Source organism: Pyxicephalus adspersus, chromosome 3 (genome assembly GCF_032062135.1).
Source record: "Pyxicephalus adspersus chromosome 3, UCB_Pads_2.0, whole genome shotgun sequence".
Lineage (NCBI taxonomy): Eukaryota > Metazoa > Chordata > Amphibia > Anura > Pyxicephalidae > Pyxicephalus > Pyxicephalus adspersus.
In genome coordinates, this window is record NC_092860.1 from 117,652,644 (window position 1) to 117,679,263 (window position 26,620).

Below are 26,620 nucleotides of genomic sequence, written 5' to 3' on the forward strand. Positions count from 1 at the left end.
GTACATTAAAACCTGCTAGGTTAAATGATAATAGAAGTAGATTATTATTAATATTATTATTATTATTATTATTATTATTAATAAACAGGATTTATATTGCGCCAACATATTACGCAGCACTGTACATTAAATAGGGGTTGCAAATGAGAGACGAATACAGTGATACAGGAGGAAAGGAACCTTCCCCAGAAGAGCTTACAATCTAGTAGGTAGGGGAATTTACACACAATAGGATGAGAGATATGTAGTGGTGGGAAGTAGTGATGGTTTCAAAAGACAGAAGAAGATGGGTAGGCAAGTTTGAAAAAATGGGTTTTGAGTGCTCTTTTAAATGAGCAGAAAGTAGGAACAATCCAAATAGGACAAGGAAGACCATTCCAGAGAGTTGGGGCAGCTCTAGAGAAGTCTTGTGTGATGTGCATGTGATGAGGTTATGAGTGAGGAAGTCATTAGTAGGTCCATTGGAGGAGCGGCTGGGGGAGTACTTTTTTACCAGGTCAGAAATGTAAGTGGCACAATAACTGTTGAGGGATTTGAAGGCAAAGCACAGGAGCTTGAACTTGATTCCAAGGTGAAATTGAAGCCAGTGTAGAAATCTGCAAAGAGATGGAGCGGAAGAGGAGGGGTGGGAAGGATGGTTGAGCCTGGCTGCAGCATTTATATTAGATTGTAGAGGAGAGAGTCGGGTTAGTGGAATACCAGAGGGGAGGATGTTACAGTTGTCCAGACGAGAGATGATAAGAGCGTGTACAAGGAGTTTGGTGGTCTCAGGGGACAGGTAGGGGCAGATTTTGGAGATGTTGCATAGATGAAAGTGACAGGACCTGGAAAAGTTCTAAATATGGGGGCAAAGTCAAAGGTGACACCAAGACAACGTGCCTGAGGGGAGGGCCAAATAACAGTGCTGTTAACAGTTAGATATATGCTGAGGGGTATTTACCAGCAGAAAGGGAGAGGTTGAATAGTTCGGTTAGGGTAGGGGCCAGGGTGGAGGAATGGGCAAAGAGTAGAACAGAGGGAATCAGGTCAAGGGGACAGGTAGTACATGAGATGATGAGACAAGAGAAGAGACTTTATCCACAGTAACAGGGCTGAGGAAGGCCAATGATAATTTACAGGTGGAAGGGGTGGGTATGGTTGGAGTGGCTGGTGAGCAGAGACATCATGTTTGATCTTGCCTATTTTATCTCTAAAGTAGGTGGCAATGTCTTGGGCAGAGAAGGAAAGTCAATTGTTGAGAAGTGGTTGCGTGGGTTATAGAGATTGCTGGGATCAAATGCAGAATGCAGCAGAGCGTGAGTAGCATGGAGACAGCCGGATGGGCTGTGTGCAGAGAATTGCGCCTTTTTAAGGTGTCCTCTCAGATGTGGTGGAAGTGTCTGGGGCGTCCGCACTGTGTGCAGGCACGCCGTACCTCCCCATCAGTGGAGGAATTCAATGAAAATACTCATCAGTGGAGGAATTCAATGAAAATCACAAATTCATTATCAATACTTTTGTGCTAAATTGGCATATTCAACAGGCCGATCCTAAAGTAAATAAATTCATAGGCAAAAAACTTATGATAACCTTCAGAAAATCAAGATCTCTAAAAGACCAATTAATCTCCAGCCATTACCAACCAAGTACCGAACCCGGCCCCCATAGGTCCATGATGAAAGGTACTTTAAGTGCGGACATTGTAGACAATGCATATGGATAAAGGAATCCTTTTTTGATCACTTTTCCAAATGGCAGTAACCATAGACCAAACTCTAATATAGATTGCAACACTGAATGTGGGATTTACATCATAACATGCAGTTGTGGTTCGTTTTACATAGGGAAAGCGAAAAGACCCTTCAAAAAAAGAATATATGAACATATACACTCAATTGAAGTGGGTACAATTTTGACACCAGTATGCCATCATTTAGGCACAAAACATAAGTACTCCACTCCAAGTTTTACAAACTTTTTTTGGCCTTGAACACATACACCCAAACCCCAGAGGGGGTGATCCCGAAAAGAAACTTACAACTGGAAACTAAATGGATAGTAACTCTAAAAGCAATGTTTCCACCTGGTCTAAATGAGGCAGTTAGCTATAAGTCTTTCTTATAACTGATCCTGGTCATCATTATTACCCTCTCATTTAGGATCCCCTTCAAACCAGGCCAAATGGTCAATACACGCCCAGTTCAAACAGGATACTCTTATTCTTTAGACCCAAACAAATAATTGGACATTCCTAAGCCTATCCATAACATCATTACTTAACAGCCCCTATATATACATACACATATGTGATACATTTTGCACCCTACATATACTGACATTTAAGCAGCTGATTATTTTAACTTTATGAAATATGCATGTATGAACCTTTATCTATTCTCAAATACGGCATTCAATGTTATTTTCCTTTATTTTATTCATGTTTAATGTTGATAAGTGAATTGAACTGATGTCTTTTTTGTTAAAAACATGTATACCTCGATTTTACTACTCCGTATACTGTATACGGTTTTAAATAATGAGAGGCTCTGTGACCATCCATCCATCAAACTATCTGAATCCCCCTACTAAGCATTGGAGCTTGCAGGGGATGGGGGCGCCACTGCCATATGGCTCTTTCTGGCATATGTGCAGATCCCTCTGCACTGGCCAACTTCTCCCTGTATGACATGTCCCTGTTGGTTGTGTCACCCTTCACACACAGTAAGGACAAAGCTGCTTCGTCTGCCCTCTGTATGCGGAGCCCCAGTGACATCACAGGGTTGTTGTGGAGCCCCAGTGACATTGCACACAGTGCGGATGCGCCAGACACTCCCACCACAGCTAAGAGGATGGCTTAAAAAGGCGTTTACCCTAGCAGGTTTTATTTACTTTAACACTGCAATCGATAGCATCCTCCTACGCCCTTACATGCCCATTTTATATACAGTGTATTTATATCAGAATACACAAATTATTTACAGGAACTTGAGAAGGCTCTTCTCTATCCTTCCATTCCAACAACCTTTGATGGATGATTGCTTGTAAACACAAGGTTGGTCCCAGAGAAGCCAATATTAACCAAATACCCTCTGTTATATTTAAAAGCTTCAATACTCATGCAGTATGTACCATTATACTATACCCCTATTTAAATTTACCCTTTGGATACTATAGAGTATTTACATTATTATATTGTTTATTCACATACAGCAATTTCCACAGCTGTGATTCTACTGACATCCAATATGTGCATATATATCTTCACTGTTACTAATTCAAGTGACAGGTATGTAAGTAACAGCACTATATACCCTTTTGCCCTACACTAATATTATGAACACATTCTAAGTAAAATATGATGATAAATTAACAGAATGTACATCATTAACCACTATTGGATAAAAAACACTAATTATGAAATTTTCTAATGTATGCTGTATGTTATTATATATTTCTTATACTGTGCATTCTTGTATGCACATTCAGACTGTTTAGTACGCTTATAAACCTATCCCTGAAGAAGCCCATCGAGGCAGGACGTGTCGGATTCTTACGCGACACGATCAAAAATTAATTGTTTTTGTTTCTATTACTTGTAATCTACCAGAATAACCATGTATGGTATGTCAAACCCCTGTCCTGTGAGTTGTTAACAGGACAGAGGGAAACACTGTATATATATGTATATGTATTATGTATTACAAGTAATTTTTGATTGAAAAACCACAAGCCTCAACCTCTTTCTTTCTCTCTACCTACACATATTTTTTTTCAAACCTGTTGGACATGTCCTGAACCTGTTGGACATTTTCCTTCACCCAGGATGCCCAGCAAACTTGGAGGCATGTCTGCATTGAAGGACCAAAGGGCACTAGACCTTTTAAACAAAAAACTTCTGTGGAGGAATTTAATTCAGATAGACTGGGCCATAGGTACAATTGAAGCCGTGTATATGACAAAGGTGAGTTCCAATTCTGGATCCTCTTTTTCAAAGAAACAAGACAGGACATCTGCTTTTACATTCTTGGAACCCAGACGATAAAGAAGTATGAAGTCAAATCTGGAGAAGAAGAGTGCCAGTTAGGCTTGGCAGGGATTCAAGTGTTAGGCTGTCTGTAAATATTGCTGATTCTTATGATCAGAGTATACAGTCACTGGGTGACGAGCTCCCTTTAGCAAATAGCACCATTCTTCTAGGGAAAGCTTGACTGCAAGGAATTTGCGACCTCCAACAGAATAGTTTTTCTTAGCAGGACAGAATTGTTTTAGAGAAGAAATTGGAGGACCTGAGCTTGCCAGAAGCATTCCTCTGTGAAAGAAGCACACCAACCCCAAGTAAAGAAGCATCCACTTCTAAGAAGAAAGGCTGTGAGCTGTTTGGGTGAACCAAAGCAGGAGCAGATGCAAAGGCTTTTTTCAGTAGCTGAAAGGCCTAGAGAGCCTCTGAACAGACTTGCACCCCTTCTTGGTAATGGATATAAAAAGAACAATCTAAAACACCTCCCTAGTGTCCAACGTCACATACCTATAGACAAAACCACATAAATATATTTTGTATTATTTTGGATTGGATTGGATACAGCACTTTGTATTGAATCCAATACAAAATATTTGAATATTCCGCTACGACCCCCATCGACGGGCACACGCACGGACATCATCAGGAATCGCCAAGGGAGGCATACGCAAACGCCGGGTGTTCTAATTCTTTTCGAACTTCTGTACTTCAATGCAAAAAGTGTTAAATTTTTTGCATGGAAATTTATTTTAGATTGTAGGCTATAATTCACCAAATTACTCAATAATTACTTATAATTCACCGAATTACCGCATAACCCACCAAAATATGTCCAAAATTTTATAAATTTAATAATTAAATTTTTTTTTATAAAAAATAACAAAAAAAATCTTTAAAAAAAAAATAGTGTATAATGTAATGTAACTGTATAGTAGCTTATATAATATATATATAATACAACGCATAACGCATGTTTATACTTTTAGCTACCCCGACCTTGGTTCGGGGTAAACGATTGTAGCAAGTTTACTTAGCCCGAACCAAGGTCGGGCTTACCGCCCGGGTGGATGATACAGCTTGCAAAGCTCGACAGAAACCAATTCTATTTCGTGGCTGGGGTTCAAAATGTTACCGCTAACAGAGAGAAGCCTGATGTAGGGGCAGGATTTCTGATACTGGAGGAGGCATGGCCAGGTTCATCACATACCTTGCAAAAGAAAGGAAAAAACACTGCAGAAAGGTATTGAAACAGGATCACCCTTTTTCCCAGGGGGTGAAGCCCAAGCCAGGGCCTCCCCTCTCCCTTCTCTGGGCCGACAATCCCAGGTGGTGTCCCACCACAGTAGAGCACGTTCGACCTATTGCCCCTGGCAGCGGGCAATACAACAGGCCCAACAAATAAACTGTCCATTGTGATGGAGCCAACTGGCACAGCGAGTAACCATGCAGGAGATTCAAAGACAAGACTGCTCCTGCTGTGGCAGCTGCCACTACTGCAGAACCCGAAATGCCATTGCCAGAGAATTTTTCCAGTGAGCACCAACAATTTGACAACTTTATGCATTCCCGTAAACTATATTTCCAGCTGCAATCACTCTCATCTCAACAAAAGAGACTCAGAGAGTTGGTCTAGTCATGTCTCTTCTCCAAGGGTACTCTCAGACATGGTCGTATAACCTGCCACAAGAGGAACTAGCCCTCTCCTCTGTGGACAACTTTTTCAAAGCCATGGGAATCCTGTATGCAGACTTGTACCTAGCTTTTACAGCAGAAGCAAAATTATGTAGTTTCCGACAAGGTCACAGACAGGCAGAGGAATATGCTGCAGAGTTCTGTTGCTGGGCTGTCAATTCCTAATATAATAATCCTGCACTTAAATGCCAGTTTTGTTGGAGTCTATCTGATGCCATCAAGAACATCTTTTAGCCATCCCATGCCAGAGACTCTGGATAAAACAATCTTGTTAGTGATTAGAATTGATCACAGACTTTGCGAGCGCTGTTTGGAGAGACTTCCTGCACCAGCTCTGCCACGTTCTTTGGGACTTCCCAATGGTAATCATCCTGAGTGTTTATGTTGTTAGCAATAGACAATTCTCCTTTGCAGCAGGGTAAACCTATAACAGTTACCCTTAAGATTTCGGTGAAGGTGGGTGCTGTCCACTCTGAAATGGTAAAATTTTTCCTGCTAAATATTCCTTCCTCACTTGTAATTTTGGCACTACCATGGTTGGGCAGACATAATCCTATAGTTGACTGAGAATCTGGGCAGATTAAAATAGGGTGAAATGTGTGTAGAAAAATGTTTGGTAGACTCATTATCTTTCTGTGTTTCTGGTACATCTATGGAGAAGCTGCCCATTCTATATTCAGCTTTTTCTGATGTATTCTCTCCTCAGGCTGCTTAATGTCCTTCCACCTCCCCGGTCCTATGACTGCTCAATATATTTGCTCCCAGGTACAATGCCACCCTAAGGACGCCTCTACAATCTCACAGAAAAAATGTAGCCATTAAAGCTTATAATAAAGAAAATTTGGAAAAAGGCTTTATCGGCCCATCTACATCCCCTGCTGGGGCTTTTTTTTTTGTCGATAAAAAAGATGGAAGCCTAAGGCTATGTATAGACTACAGAGGGTTAAACAAAATTACTGTCAAAAACAGGTACCCTTTACTTCGTATCAATGACTTGTTGAGCCAGGTTGTAGATGCCCAAATTTTTACCAAACTAGACCTAAGGTGAGCTTACAACCTCATCAGAATAAGGCAGGGGGATGAGTGGAAGACTGTATTTAATACCAGGTAGGGCATTATGAGTACCTGATTATGTGATGGATGGAGGCCATGTGACCTGCAGGCAACCTAACCCACCACCAGAGGTGATGCTGGAGAAGAGGCAGTTCAGGTGGTGTTCACATTTCTGCCAGCAGATGAAGTGCATTTTTGAAACATGAGTCACATGACCTAGATTAGGAAGTGAGCAGAGACTGGGATCCCTAAGAAGAGTTGATGCAGGCAGCAGAGGAGTGCAAGGTGAGCCCTGTGGGGATCTGTGACCAACAATCCTAACAGTCGAGTGATGGCAAAAGTGACCTAGTAACATCTCAGTGGAACATGAAGCATTCCAGATTCTTTGCACAGGCATCATACTTCACATCAGAAAGAAATGGACTTCTTACACCATCCATAAACCTTTTATCTAGGCGTTCCTACAACCCCTATATATAATATACAAGTATTTAGTAAAACGCAGGAAAAATTTGATGACAGCAATAGCCATAATTTTACATTGACTGAAAAGGCTGTGGTTTCCCATGTTACTACAATATGGAACTATGAGTTTCCCTGACACTCATACCTGTCCTACCATATCAAAACCAGTATTTCCATAAATCTCTCAAATGATTACAAATGGCAATAAAAATTTAGATGCAAAATCTCTATAACAAAGAATGATTAACAATCACAGCCCCCACCCTATTTAGTGCAAAGAATCATCTACAAACTATTTTGCAGAGCTAAGAACATGAAAATTATTGGATTTCCTACAGATAGACCTTAAAATGATTCTATGTTCTGGTACACTTAATGTTGAATTTTTTTTATACCATCTAACCTAAAATCCAATGGGTCCCTAGTTATCTAGTCACTCACAAACTAAAGAAAGAAAGCAGGGTACAATTTCCCCGATGGAAGCACAAGAAGTACAAATGTTTTTTTTTTAATAAGGGGATTGCTAAAACCTGTCACTTCCTCTCTGGTAAACGGTTTTCCCCAGAACAGAAAGTGAGAGGAAAATTACAAGGCACTGTTGAAGCAGTAACACGTGAAAGAATGTTTGAGTGGGATGAATAAGTACTTTAGCAAAGGAAATCTGTACTAGGCTGACATCACTCCACTAAAACTCAATGTCCTGTCAGCCTGAAATAGGTAATAAGGAGCTGAATGCATTTCTGACAAAACAGTATGTATTTTTTGGCAATGCAGGGTGTTTAAAATGGAAGATTACCCTCTGCCCCAATAGGTAAAAACAAGGGAAATTTTCAGAGAAGACACAGTTGCAATAGATTGCTCTGCATTCCATAGAAAGAGAAGGGTTGGGATGTCATTATTGGCCTGTGCTGTGGAAGACATGGGGTAAAGTTTAAATCCTAATTTTCTCTTGGGTATATGTTCTGTATATGTACACCTACATTAAGCAGATGATTTGTATAAGGATTAGGGAGGGTGGTCAGCTATCTTAAGCGCCCTATTTCAGTTGAAGGCCCAATTTTTCAAAGAGCTGACATACAGAGTCTATTTATAAATGTTTTTGACAGAACATTTACCCAGGATTCCCACATTTCTCTCATGGATCCAATGTGTGAATCTTGGATGAAACCTTGAATAAACAGCCTCCTCAGCGGGCAGCCTTCAGTCGCCGTCTCCTCTCATACTGCCTCAGCACTATATAGAAATCTTTGAGGCCCAGCTCGCCACAAGCAAATCAGCAACGAGAGCTTCTACAAGCGGAAGATTTAATCCTGTGGGCGTGAACTGACGCTAAAACCCCGCCCACTAACCAGACACACCTCCATTCGATACATTCCCCCAATCAACATGAGCTTGGGGAAATGCGGGAAAATCCAAACACAATAAAAGCGAGAAAAAAAGGGGCGTCCTGCCATATAAGGTAATGTGCGCGCATGCGCAGAACTTCAGCTCGGGCCGCCGGGTTCCAAATTGGAATGCGGCCCCAGAGATAGATCGCAGGAGACGGCGAGAAGCAGCAAGGGACCGGAGCACCGAACAACTCCGCCCTCCCTACGAGACGAGAAGTCAGCGCCCCGGATCCGAGGCACTCCCGGAACTTTGCTGGATGCTGTTATCATCAGAACAATGTTGGGGCAACAGCAGCCGCCGCCGCAGGGTTTCTATTACTCCCCGGGAAGCAGCAGCGGGGGTCTGGAGGAGAGCCAGCTGGTGACTTATGTGGAGGAGTATCTGGAGTGTACCGAGTCCCTTCCCCTGGACATCCAGAGGACCATCTCCTTACTGCGGGAGATTGACACCAAGTACATAGGTGAGTGGCCCCACACGTGGCCGGGGGTCCCGGGGACACAAGCATGTGACGCCCCCCGGGGTCAGCCTAGGCACCGAGCCACATTACTGCTCCGATGGCTGCTACAAGCCTGCAGCCGGGGTATTGGTGCGTCATCGCCTCGTATCGGGTAACGTTCGGTAGTGGCAGGGCTGTGGTGAATTCCAGCACAGGCTGCTTATCTGGGTGCCCAAGCCGGGTGACATGTTCTCCCCCTGGGATCAGACAGCAAGGCACTGTGCTGCAGCAGGAGTGTGCCTATGTGTCACCTATGTGCCATATTCAGCCATTTTGGAAGCTGGACTGCAGTGAAGGTTTTATGTGTGGTGGCACTACAGGTTGCAGCACTCCCTGACAGCTTGTGGTGGCCCCAGTGTACACTCTGCCTCTCCAGCTCTGTTACTGGAAGCATTGTTACTGATCACAGGGAGGACTAGTAGTACTTTATAGACGGGAATACGGGGTGGAAGGGCTGTGGGTCTTATGGCTTGTGTGTAACGGGGGGGCGGACATTAACATGTAAGAGGGCATCAAGAAACTCCTGTCACCGTGTTTTACATTATTTTAGTTTTTATGGACCGTGTGAAGGCTGTATAGTGACAGGGCCATCATTTCCGGGGCTCGGCTCTGCCCAGGAAGACGGCGCACTGGTTCCGTGCCATGTCCGGCCTCCTATAGGCAGAGCCTGCATACCAGATAGATCACGTCATGTCATCCACCCGGACTGTCATAGCACGCCCATCTGTACAACATGACCCGCCCACTCTGGAGCTAGCTGCCAATGGGGCTATTTAAACACGCCCTCTCTGCAAACCCCGCCTTCCTTTTATCGGCCATGTCACTTGGAGACGGTTGTGTCATGGTCCATTCATGTTGAGCGGGCTGGACACGGCAGTTGCTCCCCCACCCCCAACGTGTGTACCCAGCTCCTGTTTATTTGTATGGACACGTGATAAATAACCACGAAACGGGGTGGGGGGTGACTATTACTTGTGCAAGCATGATAATGTGTTGTGAACATTCATTGGTAATATGTAATGAAGGGTTTGTTTTGTAGTTTACACTTCTGTGTAATTTGCAAAGTATAGTTGGTCCCCCCCCTTACACACATGAGATGTAGAGTGCATTGCCTTGTTGTTGCTGTAACTGTACAGCCATGTTTGTTTATTTTTTGGCTATGGCAGCAGTTTGGTGACCACACGGAATGAGGGTACAGAACATTCTAATAAATATAAAGACTTGTATCTGTGTGTGCACTGCTGTTATACAAAGTGAAATCTTCTCAGCGTGGTCATTTGTAAAAACTGCCATGACTAATAACTCGCTCCATCACTGAAAACTGGATGATGGTTTGCTAGTGATACTTCCTGTTTGATCCGTCACTTAGTGCAGTGTGGTCACACAAGTTAATTCTGGAGAAAAGTTTCCTTAATAGTTAGTATCTGGACTGTCGTCCTCATGTAATTAGAGTCAGTTCTTGTTCATTTGCTGTAACCAGATCTTATTACCTCCTGACTGACCACTCTGCAGTTAGGACCTAGGAAAGAAAATTAAACACAAATCTAATACACAAAACAACAACACAAGTAGATAAATTGTGCAATAGGGAAGTCTGTGTCAGCACAATTTTTGTCTCGTATTCCCAAGTCCCCTAAATAATTGGGTATAAATGTGTATAATATATATGAGCAGCCAATGGCCAGGCCATAAGGCAGTCACACGAGGGAGATAAGAATGTCATTAATATTATACAGGATTTATATAGCCACAACATATTACTCAGTGCTTCACATTAAATAGGGGTTGCAAATGACAGACAAATACAGACAGTGACACAGGAGGAAAGGAGAGGACCCTTTCCTGAAGAGCTTACAATCTAGGAGGTGGGGGAATTAACACACAATAGAAGGGGGATATGGAGTGGTGGGAAGTTGTGAGGATTTCAAAAGACAGAAGAGGACTGGTAGGCAACTTTTATCCAGTATGAATAAGGAAAAAAAGCAATGCAAGGTTAGACCAGAAGAGAAGGAAGAAGATGGCGGCGCCTGGCGCTTCCTCTGTGGTTAGATACATTGAAATAGCTGTTTGTAAACAGAGTAGCCATATTGAAACAAACTAAAATACAAGGAGAAGGAAATAATTCCAACGCAGTTCTACAATAAACAAAAATCTTCATTAGGTATCGCAAAAACAGATTATGTAAAATCTACAAAAACTGAACTGAGTAAAGCCAGTTTAATTAAAAAAATGTCAAACCCTAGTGAGACAAGCAATTCACACATTTTAAAGCAGAAGTAAACTAAAAACAAAAAAATGACAATTACCTTTAATCCGTCAGATCCCTTGATGGCGCTGGTCCTTTTTGCGATCCAGTCAGGCGTTATCCTGGGATTCATCTTCGTCCCACCGCAGAGGAAGCGCCAGGCGCCGCCATCTTCTTCCTTCTCGTCTGGTCTTCTTGCCCCGTCACACGATCTCGCACTGCGCAGGTGCGTGATCAGGTGAGGTAGCTGCTGTGAAGGGGGGGAAAAAAAGCAGAGCCTCCCGGGATACCCAAGTCAGCTCTGCTCTCCCATTAAGTCTTAATCTCGGCGGCAACATATAGACATGTAGCTGCAAAATGTATATATCATTCATGTAGAAAGCTTGCCACAGTTTAAAATAAAATCTGCTGCTGTTTTCATAGTTTGCCCCATACATACATGAATACTGATGCATAGATCCTTTTACCCACCCTGTCAGAAAGTCAATCACAGAGGCCAGAGAGCTGCCATATATTGTTTGGGCGCCCACAGTGAAATCCCCAGACCTGAGTCTATTTTTTATCTGGCCGGTTGAACTCTTTCTACTTCAGCGACTTCACTGAAGTAGAGGGAGAAGGACCCCGCTGGGGGTCTGCACCAACCAGACCCGTAGACCATGTTCCTGTAAAAATCCTAGGCTCAGGGAACAACCTGCCTACTCTCCCATCGCAGGCTCAGATCTGTGATGGGAGAGTGGCCGGGGTTATGTCATGACGGTGAACGTTCAGTGAAGCAAAGCCTGTCTCCTCATGTACACTGCTGAATCAGCTGCTCCCATTGCTGGTAACTTGGTTTTGTTGTTGGTGACATTGGTGATTAGGACAATTATGGCTCTATTTATTAAACGGGATCTGGCATACCTTCAAACATTCAATTACTACTATTGAAACACATGGACCTAGAATATTCTCTGCCAGGCAATGTTTGAGGGAATGTCAGATTCCCTGCTTTATTAAGAGAGAGGTTTTTGTTACAGTACATGTCGCCTTGAAGATTTATTCTAACTGTGGTTCTAAGCACTCAGCAGTTTATTTAAATGCTTTCAGTTATACTTTACCTACTGTAATAGTCTGTTTGTCTATCTCGAAAGATTTTGATGCCTTAAGATGTTTATTGGGCTTTTTTCTTATCGACAGAGGCACTGAAAGAGATAGATGAGGTCTCGGAGAAGCATTCAAACGAAAGTGATCCACACCAGAAAAAACGTTTACTGCAGCAACTTCAGAGAGCTCTGATTGTGACCCAGGAACTTGGCGATGACAAAATTCAGCTTGTCACACAGGTGCTGGAATCGGTAGAAAACAGGACTAAGCAGATTGATTCACTCTGCAACGGCTTTTTTGATCTTGATGAAAGTGATAAACCTTCTGAAAAATCCAAATCCGATCTCAATTCAGCAGATCGTTCTACTCGAAGACCTCGCAGACAGCGTAATAGCGAAAGTCGGGACTTGTGTCACATGATCAATGGAACGGATGATGGTGATGAACCACCCAAAGAAAAGAAGGCCAAGTCTTCCAAGAAGAAGAAAAGAACCAAGGCCAAGCAGGAAAGGGAGGTGTCCCCAATTCCATTTGTAGTTGATCCCAATGAGCCAACATACTGCTTGTGCAATCAGGTGTCCTATGGGGAAATGATAGGATGTGACAATGAGGAATGTGCCATAGAGTGGTTCCATTTCTCCTGTGTCGGACTTACCTACAAACCAAAGGGCAAATGGTACTGTCCTGATTGCAGAGGGGACAATGAGAAAACCATGAACAAAAACACAGAAAAAACAAAAAGAGACCGAAGGTCGAGATAATATATTTTTTTTAAGTGGGTTTATTGTATAGTTTTCTGGACTTTTTTTTGTATGTGGGAACGATGTTTTAGGTATAAGTGTTACTAATTTTAATAGCATTGCAATATTAAAAATTTGTTATGGCTGTAGTTACATTTTGTCTTGGCAACATTTTTCAGGTTAGAACAATCCTATGTTTTATTTTGTTCTTGGAAGGATTGCACATTATAGTTCTATGTGCAGTAAGGTGAACTGATCTCTATAATACATGTTCTTTGAATGCTGAACTCAACAATGTTGCTAACACTTGATTGTATTTTGAGGTGTTCTAAGGGTGGTATGCTGGTCGTGCATTGGCTTAATTTCACAGTTTAGTATCCTGTTTGAATTTTTGCGTTTTTCCTTTTTTACTGGGTTTTTTTTATTTATTTTTTTTGTCAACCTTTTTTTTTAATTTTCTCAACTTTTGCTTTGGCTTTCCTGCTGTTCTTCTGGCTTGAGTGCCTCAAGGACCTGACCATTTTTTGAATGAGATCAGCAGTAGCATTATATACTACATATTTATCTTAGGTTGGCTCTAGGGGTTTTTTTGGGGGGAGGCGGGTTGCATTTTTGTTTGTATCCTGCTGTCACCCTTACTACAAAACACTGCTGATACTGTTGCTTGCAGGACATCTGTAAAGCATACCTGGTGTGTGTAGGTGAATCTTTTAAGATGGAGGGTGGCAAAAATAGAGAACAGCGGGAAGCACAGCTGCAGAAAGATCTCTCAGGACCCTTCCACATTGTTCCATTTTACCATTATAGTTGCTTTAACCAGCACCTTTTTTTTTTTTTGGCTAAGCACTGCACTGCAGCACATAATAGTGCATTACTGTGTGCTGTGGTGCACTATAATGAACATGCATTCTTAGTGCATTTGGGTGCCACTAAAAACACTGCCACGCACTAACGTGATTGATCAGGATGCATAGATGTAAATGAGCCATCAAAGTTATTTCAGTAGTGTGTTAACTGATGGCTGTATATTGTATGTAAGTAATTATGCACAATGTTTATCTAAATAAACAAACTGTAGATACCATACAAAGTGAAACTTCAGGTTTTTTTTTTTTTTTTAACTTTACATTACAAGGGGGAAATATGTTTGAGAAACACACCATCTAGTCACATTCTGGCGGACATTAGTGCTGTTGGCATATAAAATTTAGATCTATTCTTTCTGTTTAAAGCTAATGACGTGTTACTAAATAACTGTAAGCATCCAATTTTTTATTACCATAAGCCACACCTGCATTAGAGGGGGAAAAATTATCTTCCTCCCCCTTCTAAGGTAAGCATAGTTATTTGGGGGATGAGGCCATGGGATAAGCAATTTTTGTTTAACCCCCTGGCGGTCTAATTATGTCAGTATTTTAATGCCAAAAGCGGTAAATTGTTTTGCATGGTAATTTAATTCTTAGGCATAACCAATTATGTCCAATATTTAATAATAAACTTTAATTTAAAAAAAATCTGTTAAAACAAGGGTGCATAAAATACTAAAACCTATAATAACTGTACAGTAGCATATTTTATATATATATATATATATATATATATATATAAAATGATTTCCTTGTATTGGATTTATTGCAGTTATCTAGTCTTGAATCCAATACAAAATTATTTGAATTTTCCGACGTGCCTCGTGCACGCACCAACATCACCGGGAACTCCCGGGGAAGCTCTGTGCACTCGCCAGCTGGAGATCGGAAGAGAAGGACGCAACCCAAGGATGGGATGCCAGTAGGACCAGGTAAGTGTTTTTTTTATGTTTTTTGCTACTCCGAGTGTTGCTTGGGATTACCACTTTCAGCCTGTTTTTTTTTTTTTTTACCCGAGCCACACTCGGCATTACTGCTCAGGGAGTTAACAATGGTCTTGGCCTAGAATACAAAATGTTGTATAGTATCCCACACAGCCACATAAACCAGATGCAGGATTTATGACATTCCTAACAATGTTTTACTTTACATCATTATTCTTTTCTGTATTTAAAGCAGTTCTGCTACTAAGGCAAGTCAGATGTGTAAAATACTGTAACTACTTAATATTACTAGCTTCTGTAGGATGATAATTTGTGTTCTTTCACTGTCCTTATCACTACAGGGGAGACTGACAATGTGTGGGTCAGTAGGAGAAACCACTGAAAGCTGTGTGTGTGTGGGGGGGGGGGGGTTACCTGGGAATTGACACTCACAGAACAGTCAGTTTTATTATTGTAGTTTTCAATCTTTTTAATTGTGCAGCTTTCGGTAAAATGCCTTGCAATCCTGCATTGAAGAATGTGCTTCCTATTATCATCTAACAACACTGTTTGGCTCTAAATCCTCCCCTGTATTGTCACCATAGGACATACACTTTCAGACTTCCATGCCACTTGCAGGCACAGTTTTACTGCAGTTACCATCAGAAAGTTTATTCATACTATTGACATCCAGCCATTGTTGGAGGGCATATACGTAGAAAAGAAATGAGTAAGATTTATTAGGGGGAGATCATTAAAACTTGGATGCAAAAAGAAAGTGAAAACTGTATTTTCAAAAGTGTTAATAATTATAAACATGGTACAGAAAAGTAAGTAATCGGAACCTTAACTGTAAGCACTGGGTTTGGTGAGATTTTCTTTATTAGACAGTGTAATGTTACAGAAGTTACTAAACAAAGACACAATTGATACAATATCAAGTCTAATAAAGCCTGCATAACTGGGTTTGTGGTGTAAACCAATAAGCATCCTAGCAGTTGGTGTAGGAGGCAAGTGTGAATATAGATTCCTATTACATGCTGCACAGACTCCTATAATGGTTGCTGCTACTGAGTGGGCATACAAATATAAAGGAATTGTTACAATATAATTTAGTGGAGCTGGCTTCTAGAAATGCAAAAGTGGGCAGTATTGTCCATGGCAACCAATCATACCAATTGTGTCATTTGAAGGGAGAGCTATAAATGGTTGCTATAAGTTAGACAAAGATTAATGAGCTTGTTTACAATAGATGAAAATTTCTGTTAAAGAAAAGGCCTTCTACTGTTGAATGAGAATATTCATTACTATCAATGCCTTTATTATGAGCAAAACATGCCCAATTTGTGAGTTGCTGGTGTGGGATGATGAGTTGAAAGCATTATGTGCCATGTGGTTTAGGTAGTATGTTCTAGTACAGTACCGTATAAACAATAATTTTAGTAAGGCATTAGGATTGAATATATATTACCAGAGGCTCGTTTCACTAAGCTTTTACATAAAGGATTTTTATTTTTAACAATATGACTGTTCAATGTGACAAGTTTAAAATCTCAGTTGAAAATTTTTGAACTTTTAAATAAATATTTTTATACTGGTGTGTTAGCTTTGTGATTTGAGCCTCATGGCTGCTCCAGGATTATACAATGGGATACTATGACAAAGGGTGGACCTTACAGGATATTCACACACACCCATATTATTTAACATGACCATCTGGCCTAAGCAAGCATTAAAGCAATGTACCGTCAAAGCCTGTGCATGGTGGTAAAAACTCTTGAGGTTGCTAGATAGGTGCTCTAATGAAGGCTGATATTTTTAGTAGTTGTAAGTTGTAATTGAATCTGCATTATTCATTCTACATGTTTAAATCTTTAGAGGTTGTTCTTTGTCATCAGGTTCATCTTCACTACTTGTAGATTCCTCGCCAAACAAATCAGCACCTATTGTGAAGTTTACATCTTTATCCCTTGATGCAACCTTCAAGGTGATTAGTGATGGAGTATCACTCATCCCGACAAGAATAGTCTTTCTATCCGCAGCTAAGGTCAGGCAGCAAATTTTACTGTCGGGGGTGAACACAGAGACTACCGTGCCGTCGGCTAGGTTCCATAAACTGACATCGCCTATAACAAAAAAAAGACAGAGCAAATAAAATGGTCTATTAGAGATGTTTAAAAGTGTCAGCCTCCATAATTTCTTAGTAAAGGTCTACCACAAGAGTTCTATAAAGTAGCCAACATAACACACCTTAGGCTTTGTACACACATAATGGTTCGGCTCATCTCGGGAGAGAATCTGACATGTACAGCTGTTGCCTATCGTCATTCATGAATCTGTCCTGACTGATCTGAGAACAACTGCTGTACAAGTCAATGGAGAAGAGCACAGCAGGGTGCCCCTTGCTCGTTCTCCCTTCTGTACAGCACTTGTTTGTTCATCTGTCACTCTTTTGTCGCTGAAAATGATCTCGAAAAATAGTTTCCAGCAACAAAAATTGCACATGTGTATGCAGCCTAAGATGGACTGTAGACAAATAAGAAAAAAATAAAACATTAATTAATTCAGCTATGGTATGTACAACAATTTGGCAAAAGTGTTGTAAACCCTTTTAGGCAAAAATCTAGCATGTGTACGACAGTCCCCGGGCACCGTCTAGTGATCTACTGCAGTGGATCACTAAACAACCATCCAGGGATGACACGGGGGTGCCACCCGCTTGTCCTCCCCTGTAGAAAAACTGAACAGCACCATGTGTATAGTGCTTATTTCTAGTGTCATACATTTGGCATGTGTTCATAACAAATCATTGTATCATTAAAAGTGCCTGATTTGATCCCTGTGCTTCTCTACCAGTTTGAGTTCTACTGTATAGTGACTTGTTTTTGGACTTAGTAAAGCGCTGTGTAAATTTGCCGATGCTGTATAAATACTGGATAATAATAATAGGGGGTTGCACATGAGTGGTTCTACAGTGTGTGCATACTAAGTAAGCTGATAAAAGCAGAGCTAAAGCTGCGTACACACCTGCAATTTTTCTCGTTGGAAAGGATCTTTCACGATCCTTTCCAAAGAGAAAAGACTGCACGATGCACGAACGATGCTGTACATACAGCACCGTTCATGCTCTATGGAGAGGGGAGGGGGAGAGCGACGGAGCGGCACCCTGCTGCACGCTCTCCCCTTCCCTTTCATTAGGATCGGTTGTCGTCCATCGTCCATGGATCCGCCAGGACGGTCGTCGGACGATGGACGACGACCGACTGTACACACGGCAGATTTTCGCCCGATAATTGGCCGATACCGATTATCGGGCGAGAAAAATTTGCCGTGTGTACGCAGCTTTATAGAATGAGCTTATCTGTTTGCTGCTTCTCCGCCATTGTTCAATAACAGGATACAGCTAGGGACCTGCAAGTTTTACTTAAATGCAATGTCTCCAGGCTGAAGTTGGAGTATGTAAATATACACAATACACGGACCATAATGCAGATCCTTTGGCTAGTAAAACCACCATCCGGATGAATCTCATTCCACCATCTCTACAACAGTCCCTAGAAATCATTTAGTAGCTGCAGCCACTAACTAAACAATCAAGTGGGTATGACTGATGTCCTTTTCTATGAAGCATGGGGGGTGGCAGTCCAACCTCTTCCCCACAGAACAGAAATCTGTGTACAGCACTAGTTTGTTTTACTGTTGCTGGTAACAATCATGAAAGAACATTTCCAGTGACAGAAATGTAACACCTGTACTCAGTTGTACCAATGTGGGGGGTCAGTCGCTATTTACTCATATTCTTAAATCTTTGTTTTGCTACACAATAGTTGTACTTTACTCAGTTTTTACCACACGACAGTGTTGGGGCCCTTTCACATTGATGTGTGAGGGGCTGATACACATGGGCAGACCTTCACGTCAAATTGATTTCCGATCCAATAAAGTGAACGTAAACAAAGATGTACTTCCAACTGATTTTCCACACTTCAGTTTGTCAGCAAGACAAGCGGTGATGTTGGTAAATCCATGATCTAGACTATATATGGTGTGCTGTGTGTACAAAGGATTACATTTAAACAGATTCAGATGACACTGGGGTAAATTTCAAAATATATTACCATGTGATTATAATAGCGCCAGGGTATATTTATAATTTTCTAATTATATGTGCAATGTGCGCTCTGTAATGTTGTTTATAGTGAAGGGTGCAGCAGACTATGGTACAAGTTTGTTTTTTTGTAGCATTTGGGGCGTCTGACAGATCTGAAAATTGATCAGATAAGTTTTTTGAGTGCAAAATTGGCAGCATATATGGTCATGTGTACTCCATGAAAACTGAATTAGGAAAAAAAAAAAGTTGTCCTTGAAAGCAACAATATGCTGTAAGCACTGAGCTGGAAGTGATATAGATACCTACCAGACAGTAAAACTGCCTTTGACCCTCCTTCTATGATTTGTATTCTGCTGTCAACTGTGAGGTTAAGGTTTTCATATCCCGGAATTACTTTGTGTTTATGCTTGAAGGGATCCCAGACCTTTATTCTAAAAATCAAGAAAGAAACAGAACATCCATTTAATCTGACATAACTCAAAACTGATGTGTTTGTGTGTAAACTTGCATACATTTTAAAGAAACACAGTCACAAATATCTGGACCAGAAATTTTATTGGTAAGCAGGCCAGAAATTAACAGTTTTTCATATGGGTATTCTGTCACCCAGAAGCTTTTCTGGCAGAATGATGAGCTCATGAGTTTGCTGTCCAGTCACAGTCTGGGGGACAGACCAGATCTATAGGTGTTATTTAACTGCAACACAAAAAATTAGATCTTTTCCCTGCTAGGCAGAGCTGTGTTTATCTCAAGACATGAAGTGGTGTGTTGCATACAACTTGTAGAAACATGTTTCTTACTATAAATTCCACCATACCAAAAAATGCCTCACAGCAAGAGTTTGTTATACACTTTACTAGTGCCATCTAGTGATTTGACCCAAGTATAAACCAAGACTCTAATTTTGAGGGTAAAACCACCTCAGTTTATACTCAAGTTTATATTTGTATCTGGCTGAAAAAAGCCACATAAACACTTCCTCTTTAGACAATATATACAACCTCCTTGCAATTCTTCTTTGGTGTAGGTTTCCTTTAATACCACTACATTTATATTCACAATACAAGTAAATCACTTACTTGTTTCCTGAGGTGACTCCAAAAACAATTCTGTCAGCTGTGTCAGTAATACCCATGCAACAAATATTTGGCTCATTTTTTAGTCGTTTTTTGACCTGTAAATTAAAAATCAATGTCACAAAGAAGAAATTATGCAAACAAGTCAACTCAAAGAAAAAGTTTCTTTTGCCAAAGAAATATTTTCCCTGGCTCCTAGTGACTTTTTGTTTTATTTGCTTACACTGCACAGTGCATGCGCAATGCATTGTAGAGCCTGTCTCTGTTCTTGGTAGTGCCAAGAATAGACCTAGATGTCAGAGACAATAAAACTCTTGCACAGGACATACATCATCAGTGGCCACCCAATGGCAGAAGCAGATCGTGGTGGACCCAGAAGAAGGCAAAGATGACCATTTCAGGGGATGCAGTAGTGACAGGATCCTGGACCTATCATCACTGTAGGGCACTTAAGGTAAAAGAGGAACTATTGTTCCGCAATTGAAAACTGCGAGCAGGCAGGCAGATGGGACAAGCAATATCTCTTTTCCAATTAAACATACTTACCTGTCTATTCACAGTCTTTTTTTTTTCTTGGGGTACACTGAGCTGTGCATGCGGCCTGGAGCTGCCCAGACTGAATGAACTCCTGCACACATGTGCAAGAGTTACATTGTCCCAGCCTTGCCAGTCAAGATGGTCCATGATTTGGCACCCGGAAGAAAACCAGCTGAAGATGGCAGTGCCCACAATACAGCAAGAATGGGTGAATGCAAAAATAAATTGCAATCAGGCAGATACATATTTTTATTGCAGATCCTTCTGCAATTTAGGATTTGTCTAGTCCCATTTTTTATTTTCAAGGGTTAGTTCTGCTTCAAGCTGTTTGCCTAGACTTTGGCTATTTTTAATAAAAACTATTAAAGTAAAACAAAATATATATTACCAGCCCATTTTCAAGGTCCCAGAGAGTTACATAACTAATTTTTTCAGCATCACAGTAGTTGGATAGAGCAAGGTAGCTGCCATTGTATGTCAGTGCAGCATTGTGCAAGAACAGCATCGATGTCTTGTCTTCTAAAGTATGCAGGTGGCTCATTGTGTCCAAACGAAACACACAAAGATGATGTGCGTAATATGAACATACAATCACCTGCAAAACAAAACAACACAGAGAGACCGCTGAATAACTGTTTATTTTCCAAATTATATCGTAGGCAAAGGCATAAATCATCACATTTCTATAGGGTTATAAAATACTATGAAATAGAAACCTGTGGTAAAGAAAACATGTAGACCAGAGGTAGGCAAACTCCGGCCTTTAGGCCGGATACGGCATAGCCAGTATCCCAGTCCGGCCTAACGCCCCCCTAGTTATTTATTGTTGGATCCGGCCTAGATGAATTGTTGCGTTATTGCGAGTTCCCGCAATATCATTGATATCGATCATTGATAACCCCACACAGTGTTTAGTGTGCAACGACACCAACAGCACTTTCAAGCGGTCGAATCTCGGGGCATTTCGATACATACACATACAGACACTTTTATTATCTTCTACCGTTAGCTGCCACATGCTCAGTTTCCAATGTTGTTAGCGCATGCCAAGTGTGTGATCACAATGTTTGGCAGCAATTATTCATGTGAGCAGCTGTTCTCCAAGATGAAGTTTTGTAAAAACAAGCTGCGCTCTCAGCTCACTGACAATCACCTTAATGACATTCTGCTGCTGAACTCCTCATCATTAGAACCTGAAATTGTATCTGTCTCTAAGAACATGCAACATCATGTTTCCCATTGATCATACTGTATTTTTAAATAAAAAAACTTTCTTTGGACACCTTGTTTCTTCTGACCTAGTGTGCCTTCTTGATCTTCTGAAATGGCCTAGTAGTCCAAATATTTTGCCGACCCCTGATGAACACAACCATTGCCGAGTCCTTTTCTCTAATTAGTAATGCTAGTTACTTGGCTGTCTGGTTTTAACCATTGTTCTGGGACAAGGATTTATCAGGGTGAGTGACATTAAAGTTCAAATTCTAATCTGCAATCTGGTTTTGGGTTCCAAATCTTAGGAAGTACTTAAGCCACTGGATCAACATAAGTAAGGCAACTAGCATTTTGAAACAAAGAGCAATGACAGTCTACATATTTTTCTAATAATAACTTTTCCTAAAGTTAGGACAACAAAGATGATTTTCATCTTCTGCTGCTACGAGATTTAGGTATGTCAATGAATTGAAAGTTTTTATTGATTTCAGTGTTTTGAAATTATTGCCAGCAAATGGTTCAAACTGTTCTGTAGAAAAAATTAAGAATTGGCTTTGTACTTAGAACCTCACACTTTTAGCAAACCTGCTGCCTTAATTTTGAAAAGAAGCTGTCTCTTTCTGCATTTTTTATTCCAGGTCAGGATCAGTATAATTTTTCAGGGGATATATTATGTTTCTTGATTATGAAACCTCCAGAGCTTGTGTGGTATAATGTCATGTGTTACACTGGTATTGGCCCAGGAGGAACAGCTCAGGATTTCCACTAATGGTCCTCATACATAACCACAAAACATGCCAAGGTATGTACAGGGGTGCTATTTATTTTGACACACTAATTCAGTCACTGGCAAAGCAAATGTACTTAATTTTGTAAATGCATCGCAACACATATAGAACTGCAACAGAATGCGGCATGCTGAGAAATTATACAGTGTGGGGTAGCTAATGGATAACCTCGAATTTAGTCTCTTTTTCAAAGGGTTATTTACTAAGAAACAGAAACAAATATGATGGGCTAAGCTCTGTTCTCAGTAGAAGTAACTTCTACTAATATATTCTCTCACGAAAAAGCATCAGAGAAGGTTACTACTGCGGACACCTTATTTCAACACATAAATATTTCTATAGAAAATGCTCATATTCCTCTCTTTTAAAAACATGACAAGGTTGCCAAGGCTATAACTTTGCTAGATAACATGTTAGCGTTCTTATAAACACTTCTACACAAACTTGATTAATAGTTGGTTTATTGCCTGTACTAGCAGAGGATAGAGCTGGTACTGGATCTGGATGGACTTTAAACAATAATGATTTTCACTTTCTCCAAGAACCAGGCATTGAGTGATTGGGGTTTGCTTCCTGAAGAGTTCTTTACAGAAAACTTATAAGAGTAATATGAGTTTGTTTATAATGAATATGTGATATACTAGAAATTTTAATTAAAAAAGCTAACATGTTGTCTGGACAAGTTAAGGCCTTGGTAACCTTGTCATGTATTACCAGGAAGGAATATAAGGGATTTTTGGCATCATTTTAATGTGTTGAATAAAGTGTCTTCTTTTAAATATACCACTTCTTGCTCCTCTATGGATATTTTTTTTAATTACTACTCCCTGTGCTTATTTTTTTTTCTTTTAAGATATCTTCTTATAATATGTTTAGTTTAAATTACCCAAGTTTGTGATAGATTTAAATCTTAATCCTCTTGTTACTATGAGCAGATATTTAACACACGGTTCATTTTAAATCACCGTTGAGCAACACAACAGTTACACGGAGATAGATGAAGGAGAAGAAGACTGAAATGATGAATTGTTACCATTGTCAATTTGTTTTGGAAGGCATAGGCATAGGAAGGTTAAGACTGTTCTACATTTTAATGTTTAGTTAGTGACTGACCTAGAACAAGCAGTTGGATGTCAAATGTCCCAACACCTGATACATACACTGACACATAGCTCTGTAAAAAAATATCATGAGAATGACAGCCCTGGAGCATAAACCTTACCAAACAAATCAGACATTTCTGTCCTGAGAGGTTTCCTTTTTAGGATACAAAAAACCATTGCAGGATACTGTAGCTAAAAGAATTAGCCACTCCAAATATTCCTTGCATGCACATTTTCCCCACTGTAATGGAATCCTGATAATAATTCTCCCTGATTTCACATGATGTACACAATGTTACCTTCTCATTATCACTCAGCAAGTACTGATCGATTGCATTATTCTTTTCATTTGCCAGGTGCTGTAATCTTTCTAACTCCTTCTTCATTTCTTTTTCCCTTCTGCGTCTCTTTGCAGTTTTGGTCTCATTGCGTCTTTCCCATGGTGTCAGAAGAACTGAAAAGTACAAAATAACCCTTATTGACTAATCAGAGAAGAAATTTCTTGCAGAAGAAGTGATTCACAAGTACGTGGCGCAATATTTTGATCTATAAATTATGCTGGTATTTTTGCTGGTAGTTTTATTTGTATAAAATTTTTTAATGCTGTAGTTGGAATGATTTTTTTAAAACACACAAGAGACTGGCAGAAGTGCAATGGTCCTTTTAGACTCTCTGGGTATTCCTCTCTTTATTTTCAAAAATAGCACTAAACGCTAACAGAATGACAACATATTAACTGGTTTCATCCTTTGCTGCGTTTTAATGCTGATCTTTTCCAGTCTCTTTCAGCCACTTATTTTTTTTTCATGGATTTTAAGCCAGAGAAGAAAAAGAAAAAGTAAAACAAATTTTAAAGTAGAATTGGACTAAAACAGAACACATATGCTATGTTATAGGGAAACTTGATAATTTTTACTGTACTAAAGCAGTAGCTTTTAACATGTATTGTTTGCCTGATATTCCCACTGAAATATATTGCACTTTCTGTTATGCCTAGGCTTTCCTTTACCTTCACAGCTGTATATCTGCAGTGTGAGATTTAAGGAACTTCTGCCTCTGACTGCAATACTGAAAAGATTTACGATGGATTGGTGTCAGTATTGATATGTTCATCGTTCTCCTTGCTGGAGGTTCTGACATGATGAAGCGAAACCCAAGAGTGCCATCTCCGCACAGAAACAAGAGTGCAAAATAAGGCACATAATTACTGATGCTTCTAAGAGTAGATTTCTACCTGTCTCTTTTACTTTGTTCTTCTGCTGTAGTAGTTGCTTGTTTGTATTCTCTTTGTAGGTGTCACGTTCTGTCAATAGATTAAGTGCCAAGTCCTTAAACTGTGGCCTAAGCCGATCCTTTATAAAGCCTGTATCCATATTCCAGATAACAAAATGATCTCTGCAAAATTAGGGGGGAGCTTAATGACAAAGTTATAAACAAAATAATATATATATATATATATATATATATATATATATATATATATATTTAAAAACTCTGTTTATTGAGAAAGTTTAAGCAAACAGTTTACTATTTTGTTATGTAATGATTTGTAATTTCCTACAGCTAGCCTTGTGATTTACAGAATGCGGTGAGAAGGAGGACACCAATATATCATTGTCAAGCTTTGCGGTTACCAAAATTATATATGTTATTTCTGTTAATTAAATTGAGGTGGTTTTGCTAAATCAAAACTTAAGGAAAGTCAAGAGACAGGTGACATAGGAACTGTGCAGCTGCAGATATAAATTGACTTTTTGTACAGAAAAAAATTTGGCATGTAAAAAAATGAGTGTTTACTTGAAATTTTACTTTAACAGAAGACAAGACATTGGCATGTTTAAAAATTAAATATACTTATCAGCAAAGATTTAGCATGGCATAGGACTTGGCATATTCTAACAGGTATCTCTAAATTTGCAGGAAGAAAACAGGAGGAAAATTTTTCTTCCCTGACATTTTACTGTGAATATATTTGGAATGTGGATAAACTAGTCAAATCTAAACAACAGCTATTATTTTCTTTTAGGACAGAAACAGCAGGGTTCCCATACTTGTCATTCCTTCTCCATGGAAGAAAACAGTGCTGTCTGTACAGCTCTCATTCATTTTACTGATGCTAGTACTTAGTACTGATACAGGTGAAATCAGTACTAAGAGAATCTCGTACCATTTTCATGTTCTGTTCTTTTTTACAAGATTGTTAAACTTTTAAAAAGCTAGTGACTGTGGTTATCACTCAGAATAAAGTATCTTGGCCATTCTTTCCATTTAGGAAGTGTTAGTTCAAACCTATAGCCCAATCAAAGAGTAGACAATTTAAAACTCTAGAAAAGTGGAAAATAAAATCTTCTGAGCATAGATAAGACTGTAGCATTAGGCATATGTTATATTAAACATCAATATCTTGATTTATTATTATTTTAAACACCTGGTAAGTGGGATATCTTTGCAAAAACTAAAGCCTCTTTTTTATTAGGATAAGTTTCTGAGTTGAAAGGTATTCTTGTTTCCTTTGTAGATTCCTGTTTTACCTTTTTTCCGAAAGCCCCAGAAGTAACCCTCCATCCAGGATTCTGTATTCATGCTTTGGACATGGAATGATGTAGAGACCTGTCTTTCTGCTGATATATTTCTTCTTAAGCAGGTCATATATCAAAAGAGTCTGTGGAGTTAAAAAAATGTATAAATTTCATTATTATTATTATTATTATTATTATTATTATTATTAATAAACAGGATTTATAAATCGCCAACATATTACGCAGCGCTGTACATTAAATAGGGGTTGCAAATGACAGACAAATACAGACAGTGTATTTTTAGTGGGGTTTCTTTATAAATAAA

The 26,620-nt window shown here is 39.9% G+C and overlaps 2 protein-coding genes across 4 annotated transcripts in view; one reads left to right on the top strand and one right to left on the bottom strand.

The window, feature by feature from the left end:
* The first annotated feature begins 8,687 nt into the window (after positions 1 to 8,687).
* ING2 (inhibitor of growth family member 2) lies at positions 8,688 to 13,309 on the top strand. The gene is made up of 2 exons (XM_072406116.1): positions 8,688 to 9,056; positions 12,514 to 13,309. The coding sequence occupies exons 1-2, from the start codon at positions 8,873 to 8,875 to the stop codon at positions 13,179 to 13,181; spliced, it is 852 nt and encodes a 283-aa protein (XP_072262217.1). The 5' UTR covers positions 8,688 to 8,872; the 3' UTR covers positions 13,182 to 13,309.
* Positions 13,310 to 15,800: 2,491 nt separating this feature from the next.
* The window catches only part of LOC140327003 (uncharacterized), a 60,014-nt gene continuing 49,194 nt past the window's right edge, over positions 15,801 to 26,620 (bottom strand). For 2 of the 3 annotated variants that reach the window (XM_072406117.1, XM_072406118.1), the window contains 7 exons: positions 26,308 to 26,438; positions 25,011 to 25,171; positions 24,076 to 24,230; positions 21,062 to 21,268; positions 20,140 to 20,234; positions 19,367 to 19,491; positions 15,801 to 17,075 (listed from right to left, as the gene is read on the bottom strand). In XM_072406117.1, the coding sequence (XP_072262218.1) occupies positions 16,816 to 17,075; positions 19,367 to 19,491; positions 20,140 to 20,234; positions 21,062 to 21,268; positions 24,076 to 24,230; positions 25,011 to 25,171; positions 26,308 to 26,438 (1,134 nt within the window). In that variant the 3' untranslated portion in view covers positions 15,801 to 16,815. Of the gene's footprint in view, positions 17,076 to 19,366; positions 19,492 to 20,139; positions 20,235 to 21,061; positions 21,269 to 24,075; positions 24,231 to 25,010; positions 25,172 to 26,307; positions 26,439 to 26,620 lie in introns of those variants that run through there. The other variant, XR_011919960.1, reaches the window with a different exon arrangement.

Coding starts and splice junctions, on each gene's coding strand:
- ING2 (XM_072406116.1), top strand. CDS start 8,873: ATGTTGGGGCAACAGCAGCCGCCGCCGCAGGGTTTCTATTACTCCCCG. Junction 9,057..12,513: donor GATTGACACCAAGTACATAG/GTGAGTGGCCCC, acceptor TCTTATCGACAG/AGGCACTGAAAGAGATAGAT.